The 13,907-nt window shown below is 36.7% G+C and overlaps 1 protein-coding gene across 2 annotated transcripts in view; it reads left to right on the forward strand.

Annotated features, from left to right (window-relative positions):
• IFT74 (intraflagellar transport 74) overlaps positions 1-13,907 on the forward strand; it is a 42,258-nt gene that overhangs the window by 19,033 nt on the left and 9,318 nt on the right. The window contains exons 11-15 of one of the 2 annotated variants that reach the window (XM_082782915.1): positions 273-313; positions 1,491-1,570; positions 4,938-4,991; positions 10,958-11,055; positions 12,039-12,165. In XM_082782915.1, coding sequence (XP_082639041.1) covers positions 273-313; positions 1,491-1,570; positions 4,938-4,991; positions 10,958-11,055; positions 12,039-12,165 — 400 coding nt within the window. The remainder of the gene's footprint in view (positions 1-272; positions 314-1,490; positions 1,571-4,937; positions 4,992-10,957; positions 11,056-12,038; positions 12,166-13,907) is intronic. The other variant, XM_082782916.1, reaches the window with a different exon arrangement.

Below are 13,907 nucleotides of genomic sequence, written 5' to 3' on the forward strand. Positions count from 1 at the left end.
TATGTGGATTATTGTACTGAACAGCACTCATGAGTATATCCAATTTTTAAATATGTATGGAGAAAGCAGGGGAGCATTTGGAAGAGATCAAATTTAAATAATAACACTTCTCTCAGTGAAGAGATGTTGTTGGACAACATGACGACAAGTTTGTGAAATCATATGCTGAGTTTCTATTCCTCGTGTACTGAATTAAGAATTATTTTTTAGATTTCTCCTTCTTCATTTGTAGATTTTATTTCATATGTTACAGTTGGTATTCCTTTCTATAGGTTAAAGAAGATAGTCAAGAAATAGCAAGCATGGAAAGACAGTGAGTAATCCCATTTTATTGTTGTTCATATTACATTTAGCCCCTGCAGAGAGAGATTAATCCTGTCACATTTTCACCATATGTTGCATCCTCTACTGGTTTTAACCTTCCACAATAACAGGACATATCCTTCTGCTGCAGCTAAATAATTTTTGTATTACTAGACCATTTAGGTCGGCATAAGATATTTCCTATCTTCATGAATATGCCTTAATAATAGCACTGACATAAATTTATTTAGGGCTGCAGAACACATTCCAAGAGCTGTTCATTGCAAGCCCATTTTTAAGATTTTGTTGTTGTTGTTTCAGTTTCTTAAGCCTGTAGAGTTACAAAGTTGCTTACAGAAATTTCAATTCTGAAGAGTAACAGGGCACTGCTTCTTACTTCTCAGTTACTACACCTTTCTGTAGATTTTCCAGAAGCTCTTTTAATATTACAATACATAGTAATATGTTATGGGGGACAGATAGAGTAGTATCTTTCTGTAATCTTGAGTTTTTTGATTTTTCTTTCTTTAAAGAAGATTTTAAATAATTCTTGAATTCTCCTAGAAACAATTTTAAATTCTTCTTACAAGTACTTTCAGTTTTAATCATTGGTTAATCTTTAATGCATTATCACCTTTTGATTGGCTAATAAGTTACTTAACAGAATTCTTGGTAAGAAGCAGTAACAGAGAAATTTATTTGAGAATTTACAGGAAAATGTTTCTAAGGTAGTTTTCTTCCTCATTTCAATTGATTATCTATAGATACAGTGTTTTATCTGGCAATTTCTTAACAGATTTTAGTGAGCACATAGGTAATTTTTACATGATACAGTCACTTGATGGAGTTTGCCAATTACGTTGTACGTTGCAGAGCTGTATAGCAACCAGAAGAGGGGCCAGTTGAGTAAGGTAAAAGCTACTGATGATGCAAAATTGCTTTTAATGGAAAAGAGCAGCAGTACTTATACTTACTAAGATGGACTATGTATATTAAATATAGATTGTGACTAAAGTGAAAGGTACATTGCATGTATGTTTTATAATAACGGTAATCCTAATGTTATCTTGTTTTTGAAAAACTTAGGTTTGTTATTTTGATTCTGATTCTTCTCTCCATTTTTCTTTAAAAAAAGTAAGTCTTTTACAAAGCAGTTTTAACCATGGATTTCATAATCTTTTTATTAGGCTGGCAGAAGTAAAAGAAAAAACAAACCACTTTAAAAAGGTTATTCAACGACTTGATATGGATTTGGAGAATCATCAAGGTAGTATCACTTCAGTTGTGGTATACCATGCAGGGATTTACTTGGAAAAGATGCCATGCCCGTGTTACAATGTGGACGTTAAGTGCTTGAAAACGTTTGAATTTATACAAATACCCAGTTGTTCACTATCAGGAGAAAGTTTTATGTCGTTTGAGTTTATGCAAATACCCATTCATCACTATCAGAAGAAAGTTTTGTGAAAGTTTTGTGCAGACTTCTCAGAGAAGCTGAAAAATGACCAGTACACACTTAATACTGGAGCATTCATCAACGTTGTTGTGCTTGGTAAACTACTGTATAAAAAGATAGTACAGCTCTCTGGCTTTCTGTCCTAATACCTGTCTGAAAGTGTGAGAATGTTTAAACTAATATCCATGTGTAAAGCAGCTGGAACTCAGTTTGATTTTTTATCTGTCTTGGACACTCCTTATGTTGATCTCTGCAACAGTTTGAGAATTGCCTAAAAATGGTGTTAGTTCTGCAAACACCCAATGTCGTTATATTAGGCTAATCCCAACGTAGGTTGGGATTTGTTTTAGCACTGAAAGTTACAGTTCAGGAGAAGTAGCTTAGTTTGAGTATAGGCCTTCAACAGCTCTGGAAGATTCTCCTTAAAATGGAAATTCATACCATGGGAAACCTATTGTTTAATTATAGTGGATTCTGGTTAGGTAGGAGTTAGATAAATATGCGTATATATTTTGGAAAACCTTAGAACAAGCTATTTAACTTCTGTGGAACTGATAAATTGATGTTTTTGATTACTTTAATTTATACATTTTCATGGGTAAACAGTATTAAAGTTAGCTGTGAATTTCTTCAAAGTGAACAGATACTCCTAAAAATGACCCTAAATGATCCCTCTCATCTTTTGCATTATGAAGTATTTAATATTTTTCCATATGTTTCATTATTTTAATGCAAATAATTTATTAAAATTGTTCTATTGGCTATTTCCAGACAAAATAATTTTCAGTTTTACTATCCTGCTTTTATTTTGTTGTTGTTGTTGTTGTATCTTTGGAGAAATGCAGAAGGTAAGAAGTGAGTTGCTTTTCACCTTTTATAGTTGGATTTGCACTTACAGTAATTCATTGCTGGTCTGTACTTCTTTTGGCATTCTAGATGTTGTATTGACAAAGAGGATTTAACACACAGGCAGCAGAAGGCACATGCTCTCCTTCAACATACAAGTAACAGTCAGGATATGCAGAATAAAGCTACCTGGTGATCTTATCTAAAAGTGTATTGAGCCAGAGTTTGATTTGCAACAGTGTTGTAGAAGAAAATAGGTTTAAGGCTTATCTATTGCAACCTGCAAATAGCTACAGTTTAAAAGTGGGTTCTGCCTGGTCTTTTTCGATATAGGAGTTGTGGCATGGTCAAACGCTTTATATTAAGTCTACAAAGGGTGCAGTATGCAGAGTGGGAAAGCGTCTGCTTTAAAAGTTTGGTTTTCCTAGCGTTTGAGGCTGCAGTTGATACAGTTATATCTGACAGTGCCAGCACTGTACTACCCTGCATTAGTTGTATTCATCTGCATTGTTTTACCCCATTTATGCAAAAAGAATGTGTGCCTATAACATATTTGTGGAAATGGTTAACACGCATAACTTGATTATGACATGAACGCTGTGTGTAGCAACAAAAAGAATAACTAACTCATAAAGACCTTTCTTAAATTGTTAGTAGAATCAATAATTCTTTTATGTACTAAAGCACTTGATTCTCTCTTGTCTACTTCTTTGTCCTTGAGATTCCTGTTCTCCCTCCTTCCCCAGTCAACTTACTTCAGGCTCAGTATTTAAATTGCATATTTCAAAGCATTCACAAAACTTCAGGTCTTACAAGTTTTTTGAATAAAATTTAAGGAAAATTAACCAGTCAAAAAAAAAAAAAGTTACAACTAGGAAGTGTTTGAATATTTCAGGATGCATATTTCAGTGCTTGGAACATTTTGAAAGAATGAGAAAAACAAAATAAGTAAACTATAAGTAGGGTTTTTGTTCAGTTTTCACTTAACTGGGTAAGTTTTTTACTTGTTTATCTTGTTTTATTGTATTTTTAATTATATGCTGCATATATTAGCATCTAGTTTTATTGATTACTCGAAGTCAGCATGAACTGATAATGGAATAGACATAGCATTTCATAAATTGAATGAAAGGCTAAACTATTGATGGAATAATGCCAGCTTTTAAAGAAAAATTATCTGTAAAGGTATTTTAAAGATAAAGGTCTTTAATTCAAATATCTTTTTATTTAAAAGTTTGGATGATTGCATAGCTCTATTTCATGGCTCATTGTAACTAGACTTTTTGAAGACTAGAACAGACTTTAAGTTATCAAGTATTGGATACTTGCCTTGCAAAATGAGAGAGTCTAGCAAGGAACAAAGCGACAGCTACAAGGAAGCTGAAGAAAAATTACTGTCCCTTAGGGGTTTGCGGGTGTTTGTATATACTAGATAAAAAGGAAAGCAGGGGAGTATATAAGTAAAAAGACCTTGGTAAATTTGCTTGCTCTGTTATATCTGTATCTATTGTTATTCTTTTTCTTTATATTTTTTTAAAGTCACAACCTCAAGCTGAAAATTAATCTATGAACAAAACTCAAACAATTAAAAATTTAGATGTTTGCAACTTAAGGTTGTTGTTAGCAGCTGAATTTTCTTGGCTTCATGAAACCTGTGGCAAATACAGCAACTCTACCATTTTACTAGTACATTTTAATTAAGAGCTGTTTATAGTCAATTGTTAGATACAAAGATGGACTGATTATTTCATAGTCATTATTCCTAATAGCAAAGTAAAGAACATGTTGGAAAGGGTCTTTTAAAACTTTTTGTGCATTCCATTTTCCTCTACCAGTTTTCTTGTTTATTTCCTGAGATTGTCATGCTGGCTTACAAGCTGCTTATCTTTATGAACGTCCATTTTAATACCTGAAAGTGCCATTGAATTGTCTCGTGTTAAATGAAGACACACAAAGCTTAACTAACCATGCTGCCCAAAAACATTAAAGCATTCTTTCTCTATTGTTGAAATTCAACTGACTTAAGAAAAATCGTGCCAACTTCCTTTGTTCAAACCAAATACTTATCCTACTCTTATTTATGAAAAATCCTGACCTCTAAAAGGTTCTAAAAATTGCACCGAGACTGGTTTATTAAGATAATTATCTTATTTTTTAATATAAAGCTGTGTATGACATATTGAATTGAATGGTGATAGCAAATGATATGGAATGAGTCCTCTACTTTTAACACATGCTTAATTTTTATTTTTTTAAATTGGACATTTTGCCTGCCTAAAGGAATCCACGACTGAGGTAATAGAGAGTTGAATCAATGTTACATTTCTTGCAGGAGAGGAAAATTGGAAATACAAGGAGCTGAAGAAGAGAGAAGAAAGCATGGACAGTAAGATGTCTAATATACTTTAATTCCACTAAAATACAGGTTTTCTTGTACTGTTTTCACTTAGTTAATTTAGCACTGAAAAGAACTGATCTCCTGATCTTTGCATAAAAGTTTCTGTGTTCTGTCTCAGGACAAAATAATTGATAACTTAAGATTTACAGGACACTCACAAATATTTGAAGTGTCTTTCAAGGCTTTTCATCAAACGTCTTAGGAACAGCTTTATTTTGTGAAATAGTGCTGAAATGAATTTTAAAGTGAACTTAAATGAGAGACTCAAAACCAGCTGGTCAGGTCTGATTAATAGAAGCAAAACTTTAGAATTGGGATGCATAAATATCACATAAACCTTTAAAATTAAGGCTTTTCATATCTGTTTATTCAAGATGAATGCTTCTAAAGTTCTGCTCCATATTAAAAAGTTCTCATGTTAGGAAGATCTCAGCAGCGTCTAGCAAAAGAATGAAGAGAGAACTATTTTTAAAGTATATTCCACAGCTACTATATTATAGTAGGAAATTTACAAAAACTGTTGGTCTGCTACTCAGCAAACGGGGAAAATGATCAGCAAATATGCCACGAAGTGTCTAATAGTAAGTGCTCTCTAATACTGTTCAGTGTAACTTAAGGCTAGCGTGATTGAAAACAAGGTCTCAGATGACAACGAGGAAATATGGGTGGGAGCATACGTGCAGAGTCACTGGATTTTCAAATTACCTGAACTTCATCAGAGGATACTGATGCAGCTCTAGAGCTGTTTGAGATTAATTGAGAGATTTGGGGTTAACATATACAAATCTGGGAATAGGGCAAGTATTTTAACAGTCTTGAAGAAGAGTAGCCAGAGAAATATAGATCAGGCACCTTAGCATCAATTTCCAGAAAGACTGTGGAAAAAATAATCAAGCAAACAACATTAATGTTACAAAGCATGATTATGAGTAACAATTACATTGATTGGTCAAGAACAAACAACTAATTTCCTTTTTTGACTAAAAAATACAGCAGACTAAGGGGGGAGAAGCAGGTGTTCTGTCTCATGTAATTTTCTTAGAAGCAAGGAATGGAAATATGGTCCAATTTTTAGCCTGTATTGTGCATTTCATTAACAAATTATTGATTATTAAGGATTCATTGTCAAGAAGAATGGAAGGATGTGTTGAGTGGAATTTTGCTGTGTGTTGGATGTTTAGGTTGGTCAATATTTTTTTAGTCAGTTGGATGACAAGATATAGAGTAAATAAATATTTTCACAAAAAAAGCTACATTGGAAAAACTGAAGTCATGATGGAGAACAAGGTTAGAATTTAAAATATGACAGACTTTAAAAGATGTAGAAAAAAATTGACAAGGGTAAGTGTAAGATCATACCTGGGCAGGGGTAATCAGCCGCAAAGAGCAAGGAGCAGTTCCTCAGGCACAACTCACATGATCTTGTTGAATGAAGTGATCTTGTTCTTTGTGCATTAAGGAAGGCTTCAGACGGAGCATTGTTTTTAGTACTGCTCAATGCACGTGAAGATAGAGGTTGTCCATCTGAGGTGTGACTGATCAAGGATACAGAAAACATGACCCATGAGGAAATTTTAAAGAATAGAGAATTTAGGAAAGTCATCAAATACATGAAAAGGCTGTTTCAGAGAATAAGTGAATAATATATCTGTACATATAGATGAGGGATAGAAAAGGAGAAAAGGAGTAATAAACATATAGTCACAGAAGGACTTCAGATTGAATGTTAGGAAACCCTTTATAAAGTTAAAACTCACCAAGCATTGCAATAGGTTGATGAGGAGGATTAGAGAATGTCTTTCATGAACCCTCTCTTAAGACAAGTGCATACAAACATCTGAGACATGCTTTTGTGAATCTGTAAAACATTAGATTAGACTTAGATGAAGCAAGATCAATCAGACAGGTATGATAAAAAGGAAAGAGGCTTTCTTGCAGGAAGACAATGAAATTAGAGATAAATATGGACCCTATAGAAAGTCTTTGAATAAATGCAAAGAAGGTTTAAAAACAACCTAAAAAGGTCCAGAATGGCAAAGGAAAAAAATGCTGATGAAATCGTATAGGTGCGGTGCCTAGGTCCTAATTCCACAGTTTCAGACTCTGTTTTATAAAATGGTTTATTTGTGGATATAAAGTGCATTAGTTCAGTCTCTAGAGAATTACTAGCTAATAAAGTCTGCTGTGTCTATCTTTATTTCACGTTTTTGAATGTCTGAGAAAACTTTTTTTTTATGGAGGTGCTTTAATTTCAGGTTATTGGCCTGAAATTAAATTAGGTTTGGCTTTAACTATGTCTCCAGTTACAAGTTCACAGCAGTACTGGCAAAAGGTAAACCTTCTTATATTCTTGTCAAGTACTGTTTGTTACAGGTGTTTTTCAGTCTCTCAGCAGGACCAAAGCTTTATCTCAACTTTTTGAGCTAACTAAATTTGCATCAGAACTAGTAATTATTTTTAGCAATTAGCTGTGCACATTACAGTTGTGCTGTCTAATTGGCCTCTAAGAATTCCAAGTATCTTTCATCCTGAAATCACTGCCTCGGGGATAGCCTTTGTAGTATGTAAGTATTGTCCCCTTGCTCCAATAATATAAATTATTGAAGCACACTCTCTGAAAGTTTTACAAGCTGTAATCTGTGAAGCTTTTGTATTAATTCTTTGATGGAAAGCAATGCAGATCATGTTCAGATATTGCAACAGCTCTCTTACTTATAAATCTTAAATTAGTTGATAATTTAAGAGATATTATTGAAAAATACTGGTTGCTCCGTGATCCACATTGCTCTAGTCAGTCCTCATCCCATCAGGATTTGTTACTATTTCCATTTAGTAGTCCCTCCTGTTATATATCTCTCTTCCCAAATGATCCATCTTGCATTTACTATCATCTAATCCCCCTTGTTCAATTAAGCACTTCTCCCATTTTTTGTCTAACTAGAAATTTAGCAAGCTCTTACATTTCCTGTATGCTCCTGTATATTTAAATATATTTCAGGTGGAGAGCCACCAGGTGACAGGTGGTCATTAAGGTACAGACCTGGGTGTCATCTTGCTGTCCATGTGATGTGTCCAGCACCTTTTATCATTATGTCTGTCACCAGGAATACGATTTCATATGCCTGGGACACAAATACAGACTGCACAGCAACATTACAGCTGTCTTGTCAGATTCAGCTGGACACTTACAGGAATGATGATAAAAGGTAGATGTTAGCAAAGGGACATAGCATGGCAAGTAGGAGATAATACCAGGTGGATAATAGTCTCAGGTGCTTAGCCGTGCTTGTTATTTAGTCCAAGCCTTTAGAGATAGTGAAGTTACCTGTTTCCATTAGTTGGTAGCCCATTTCACTAGCAGTCACAAAAATGAAGACTGACAGCTGCTGGGACAAGCATTCAGAAAGATGTCAGAAATGATGGTGATGAAACTCCTTTCCCATTGACTGGCAACCCTCACCTAAACAATATCAAAGAAGATATCAAATATCAAAGAATATCAAATATTAAGCGTGTCAAGATTGGGGGAAGTACTGAGCATAGGGATTGGGGCTGGGTGGAGTACTGCATCACAACCAGTGCCACAAAAAAAGAAGGGAGAATCTTAGGGATCGGAGACTCCTTGCTGAGGGGCACGGAGGCCCTCATTTGTCGCTGAGATAACCTATCCAGAGAGGTGTGCTGTCTTCCTGGAGCACGTGTCAGAGACATTAGGAAGGCTCATTAAACTGGAGGATTACTATCCTCTTGTTGTCATTCAGGTTGGATCCCAGGAAGCTGCAACTAGAAAAACGAGAAATATTAAAAAGGACTTTGCATCTGTGGGAAGGTTGTTGAAGGGATCAGAGGTGCAGGTAGTGTTCTCCTTTGTCCTCCCTCTGGGTGACGGGGATCCAGAAAGAAGGTGGAGAATGGGACAGGTGAATGACTGGCTGAGGGGGTGATGTCTGGACCAAGGATTTGGCTGCCCAAGATCAAAATACCCATTTGAGAAGCCTCTCTTTAATATCTTGATCAATGATCTGGGTGAGGGGATCAAGTGCACCCTCAGTAAGTTCACAGATGACAGCAAGTTAGGTGCGTGTGTCGATCTGCTCGAGGGTAGGAAGGCTCTGCAGGAGGATCTGGATAGGCTGCACCGATGGGCTGAGGTCAACTGCATGAAGTTCAACAAGGCAAAGTTCCGGGTCCTGCACCTGGGGCACAATAACCCCAAGCAGAGCTACAGGCTGGGAGATGAGTGGTTGGAAAGCTGCCAGGCGGAGAAGAACCTGGGAGTGTTGGTGGATAGTCGGCTGAATATGAGCCAGCAGTGTGCTCAGGTGGCCAAGAAGGCCAACGGCATCCTGGCTTGTATAGGAAGCAGTGTGGCCAGCAGGGCTATGGAAGTGATTGTTCCCCTGTACTCGGCTCTGGTGAGGCCGCACCTCGAGTACTGTGTTCAGTTTTGGGCCCCTCGCTACAAGAAGGACATCGAGGTGCTCGAGCGAGTCCAGAGAAGGGCGACCAAGCTGGTGAGGGGCCTGGAGAACAAGTCCTACGAGGAGCGGCTGAGGGAGCTGGGCTTGTTCAGCCTGGAAAAAAGGAGGCTCAGGGGCGACCTTATCGCTCTCTACAGGTACCTTAAAGGAGGTGTAGCGAGGTGGGGGTTGGCCTGTTCTCCCACGTGCCTGGTGACAAGACGAGGGGGAATGGGCTAAAGTTGCGCCAGGGGAGTTTTAGGTTGGATATTAGGAAGAACTTCTTTACTGAGAGGGTTGTGAGGCATTGGAATGGGCTCCCCAGGGAAGTGGTGGAGTCACCATCCCTGGAGGTCTTTAAAAGACATTTAGATGTTGAACTTAGGGATATGGTTTAGTGGAGGACTTGTTAGTGTTAGGTCAGAGGTTGGACTGGGTGATCTTGAGGTCTCTTCCAACCTAGACAATTCTGTGATTCTGTGAAGTGTAGAGTCCTGCACCTGGGAGGGAACAGCCACATGTATCAGTACAGGCTGGGGGACAACCTGCTGGAGAGGAGCTCTGAGGAGAAGGACCTGGGGGTCCTGGTGGACGACAGGTTGACTGTGAGCCATCAGTGTGCCCTGGTGGCCAAGAGGGCCAATGGGATCCTGGCGTGCATTAAAAGGAGTGTGTCCAGCAGGTCAAGGGAGGTGATCCTCCCCCTCTACTCTGCCCTGGTCAAGCCTCACCTGGAGTGCTGTGTCCAGTTCTGGGCTCCCCAGTACAAAGAAGACGGATCTCCTGGAAAGAGTCCAGCAGAGGGCCACACAGATGATACAGGGCCTGGAACATCTTCCCTATGAGGAAAGGCTGAGAGACCTGGGTCTGTTCAGCCTGGAGAAAAGAAGGCTGAGAGGGGATCTCATCAATGTGTATAACTACCTAAGGTGTGGGAGACAGAGGGATTTGGCCAATCTCTTTTCAGTGGTTTTTGGGGACAGGACAAGGGGCAATGGCCACAAAATGGAGCCCAGGCAGTTCCGCACCAACATGTGAAAGAACTTCACTGTGAGGGTGATGGAGCACTGGGACAGGCTGCCCAGGGAAGCTGTGGAGTCTCCTTCTCTGGAGATATTCAAGGCCTATCTGGACGCCTACCTGGGCAGCGTGCTCTAAGGAACCTGCTTTGGCAGGGGGGTTGGACCCGATGATCTTTCTAGGTCCCTTCCAACCCCTTCAATTCTGTGATTCTGTGAAGATGGTGACCTCATATCATTAATGAGTCAAATATGTGTATATGTGAAAAAAAAAACAAAACTGGTTTTCATTCCAGCCTCTTAAGTTGACAAGTTTCAAGGACTGTATCACTTGCCTTTTAAGTAAATTATTAATCTCAAAGTCTAAATATGTACAGCTTATCAATTTAATACAAAGATTTAACTGAAAATTACAAGGGTTTGTGCTATACCTCTGTTAGCAGCAGTCTTCTTTATCATGTTTGTTGATCTCTAGATTTTCTTGAGACTTTTGAAGATGTGAAGAATCAAGAGCTAGAACGAAAGGCCCAAATAGAAGCCAATATTATTGCACTCCTGGAGCATTCAAGCAGGGTAAGCGCATTTCCATCCTCCCATGGCAACCTAGGCATTTAGAACCACAGAACAGGAGAATGAATGGTTAAAACAAGGTTATTGTTTTTTGTTTTGTTTTGTTTTGTTTTGTTTTTTTTCCAGAAAATATATGCATAATAATCTCTAAGGATCAAACAAGTACCATATATTGTTGTAGTAAAAAGATGTAATTAATTTCTCTTTATCCCTGGGGAAAGTCTTTTGAATGTTAGATTATGCATGTGACTGGAGTAAAAGAAATGCATATATCATTCCTGTAACTTATCATTGATATAATCAATATCATTCTATTTATGATAAACATTTCAGAATGTTGCAAATAAAACTACTGCAACATTTTTTTTATCTAAAGTCTGCAAATCTCAGTTCATGGGTATTTTATCATCACTAAGAGGTAAAACTAACAATATTTCAACTGTCTCCTCAATATTTGAATTATGCCTAAAATACCCTGCCATGTATATTTAATGTAAACACTTCAGAAATTGTTCCCACTTGCAGTCTGACATTTTTTGAACTTTCAGAACATTTTTCCTATTAACATTTTTGTTCCTGCAGATTTTTTTGTTATTGTGGTTGTTGTTAGAGAAATCTTTTAGCTGAGTAATATTTTGATTATATCATCGCTTCAATTGTGTCTTATTCAATGTAGTATACTGTTAAGGTATGTGTAAAGCAATTAATACTTAGTTTAGAAGAGATTTATGTGGCACAACAGTTTATCCTTACTGCATTTCTCTTTCATATTCATTGGTCTATCAGTACATTTTTTTATCAAAAGCTGACAGAATGAAAAGTCATTAAATTTAAATTATTTCAGACTGTTTCCAGTATTTTCAATCCTTGTGATAGAAAAGCCAAATAACAGACTAGGAACTTGGAGAGAAGAGGGTTTGGTAATTGTCCAGTTACCATTTGTGGATTCAAAGATACAGTATGTTCTTGTTATTTATACTACACAGAATGTGAATTGTATGAAACAAATTTCATCTGTTACCAATCAAGAGTTGAAGATTATGCAGGAAGACCTCACTTTCAAATCAAATGAAATGCAGAAGTCACAGAGCACTGCTAAGAATCTGATTACAGGTGAGACCAACACTGAATTTTCAAATTCATTCCTTTAAAAAGCTAAAATGACCTAAGCACAAGAAAAATTACACTAAGTACAAGATCAGAGTTCTGTACTGAACTTGAAATGCTGTTGTAAGTTGACAAACTTGAATTTGTATGAGTAACAAGTGGTTTATATTCCTCAAAAGTATTTTACTTACTATTAGCAATAAAAGATGAGCTTGCTTGCAGAAATACATTTTCAACAGATGTATTTTAGTATATATGCAAAATGTCTCTTGAGACAGAAACTTGATTTTATTAATATTCACCTTGAAGTAAACATTCTTTGCAATGTTAAAACAGTTTTTAAGAAATACAACTAGGGACTTGCACCTAACCACGTATTATTTGTAAATGTTATTCTTAGTATCACTTACTCACAGTTTGTGCTTTTCTAAAGGGAAACTTCCCATGGGAGAATTAACTGGCAACAATGGTGAATAGCTCTCAAATTCATATTCTTAGGTTTTGATTCTTTGACTCTGAATTTTCATTTTGACTTAATTTTGGAAATACTCAAGCAATTAATTTTCAGTGTAGGAATTTGTAGGACCTGTAGTTTCAGAAAGCAGACAATACTTTTCTTTCATTTCCGCAACAGGTATCTATTTAGTTCTTTATTTGTACTGTTTATAGTGGAATTGTTCTCCTAATTGTAAACCTTTGCCAATATCATTATTGGTTCAGCAAGCCTTTCCTTGTTTGTTTGGCTGAAAGGAAGGGGCAGGAATGAAGAACCATAAATCTTTTTGTTAGAAGGCTATTACGTGCTGTACTTGGTAGTGATTTTCAAAATAGGGGCTTGTATTGTAACTTCAAGCAGATACATGCAAATGAAAAGTTGTTATTCACAAAATACTGTAGAAATTGATTTTGTTGTGCATTTGAACATTTAGTGTTCATTTGTCTGCAAATAAGCATTTTGCAGTTATAGTTTAAAGAACTGGACCAGACCTTACAGGTTCAAATATGACTTTTTGTTCTTTCATGTTAACAGCAATTCTTGGATTTTACAATATAGGGATGTTCCAGAAACACATAGCACTGTAGATGACATTATTGAAATACGTAGTTCTCTCTTTGCAAGGGGATAGAAGTTGCTGTATATAATTTTCAGCAGATAATTTAAATTATTTAGAAGTACATTTCTGAAAGCAAGGAGTCACAGATACTGTAATAAACATTAGATTCTTTCGAAAACAGAGTGAATGTTCCATTTGCGCAGTTGAAGTTCTTTGTAGCCCCTGAATTATAGCATGGTCATCTTCAGGATTTTTTTGTTGTTACTAAAATCTGAATTTCCATATATTTGTGCCATAACAAAGATATAAAAAGTCCATCGGCAAGCCCTTTTTTTTAAAAAAAAATAAAAAATAAAAAGGAAGAAAGGAAACCATGAAGAGTAAACAAAAGTGCTGATGGCATAGTTTCCCAAAAACATTTCCCTGGGTCACAGTGGTTTGGTCTCAGAGTTTGCTACTGTGTACACACTGCCTGCGAGACGCTGCAACTTCATGGCGTATCAGAAGGAACTGGGCTGCATCCTCTTCCTGTCTCTTCCCCTAGAGGAGTTTGGAGTTTTTTTTGTTTTGTTTTGTTTTTTTTTCATTTAGGTTGTCGCTAGATAAGGATAACATTCATCCCTTCCAGTTTATTCCCTTTTCTCCAAAAAGTCCGAATGGGAAGGAATAGCCCACTGCTGTCTCACCACAGAA

The sequence above is a fragment of the Aythya marila genome (assembly GCF_965140915.1).
Source record: "Aythya marila genome assembly, chromosome: Z".
Classification (NCBI taxonomy): Eukaryota; Metazoa; Chordata; class Aves; order Anseriformes; family Anatidae; genus Aythya; species Aythya marila.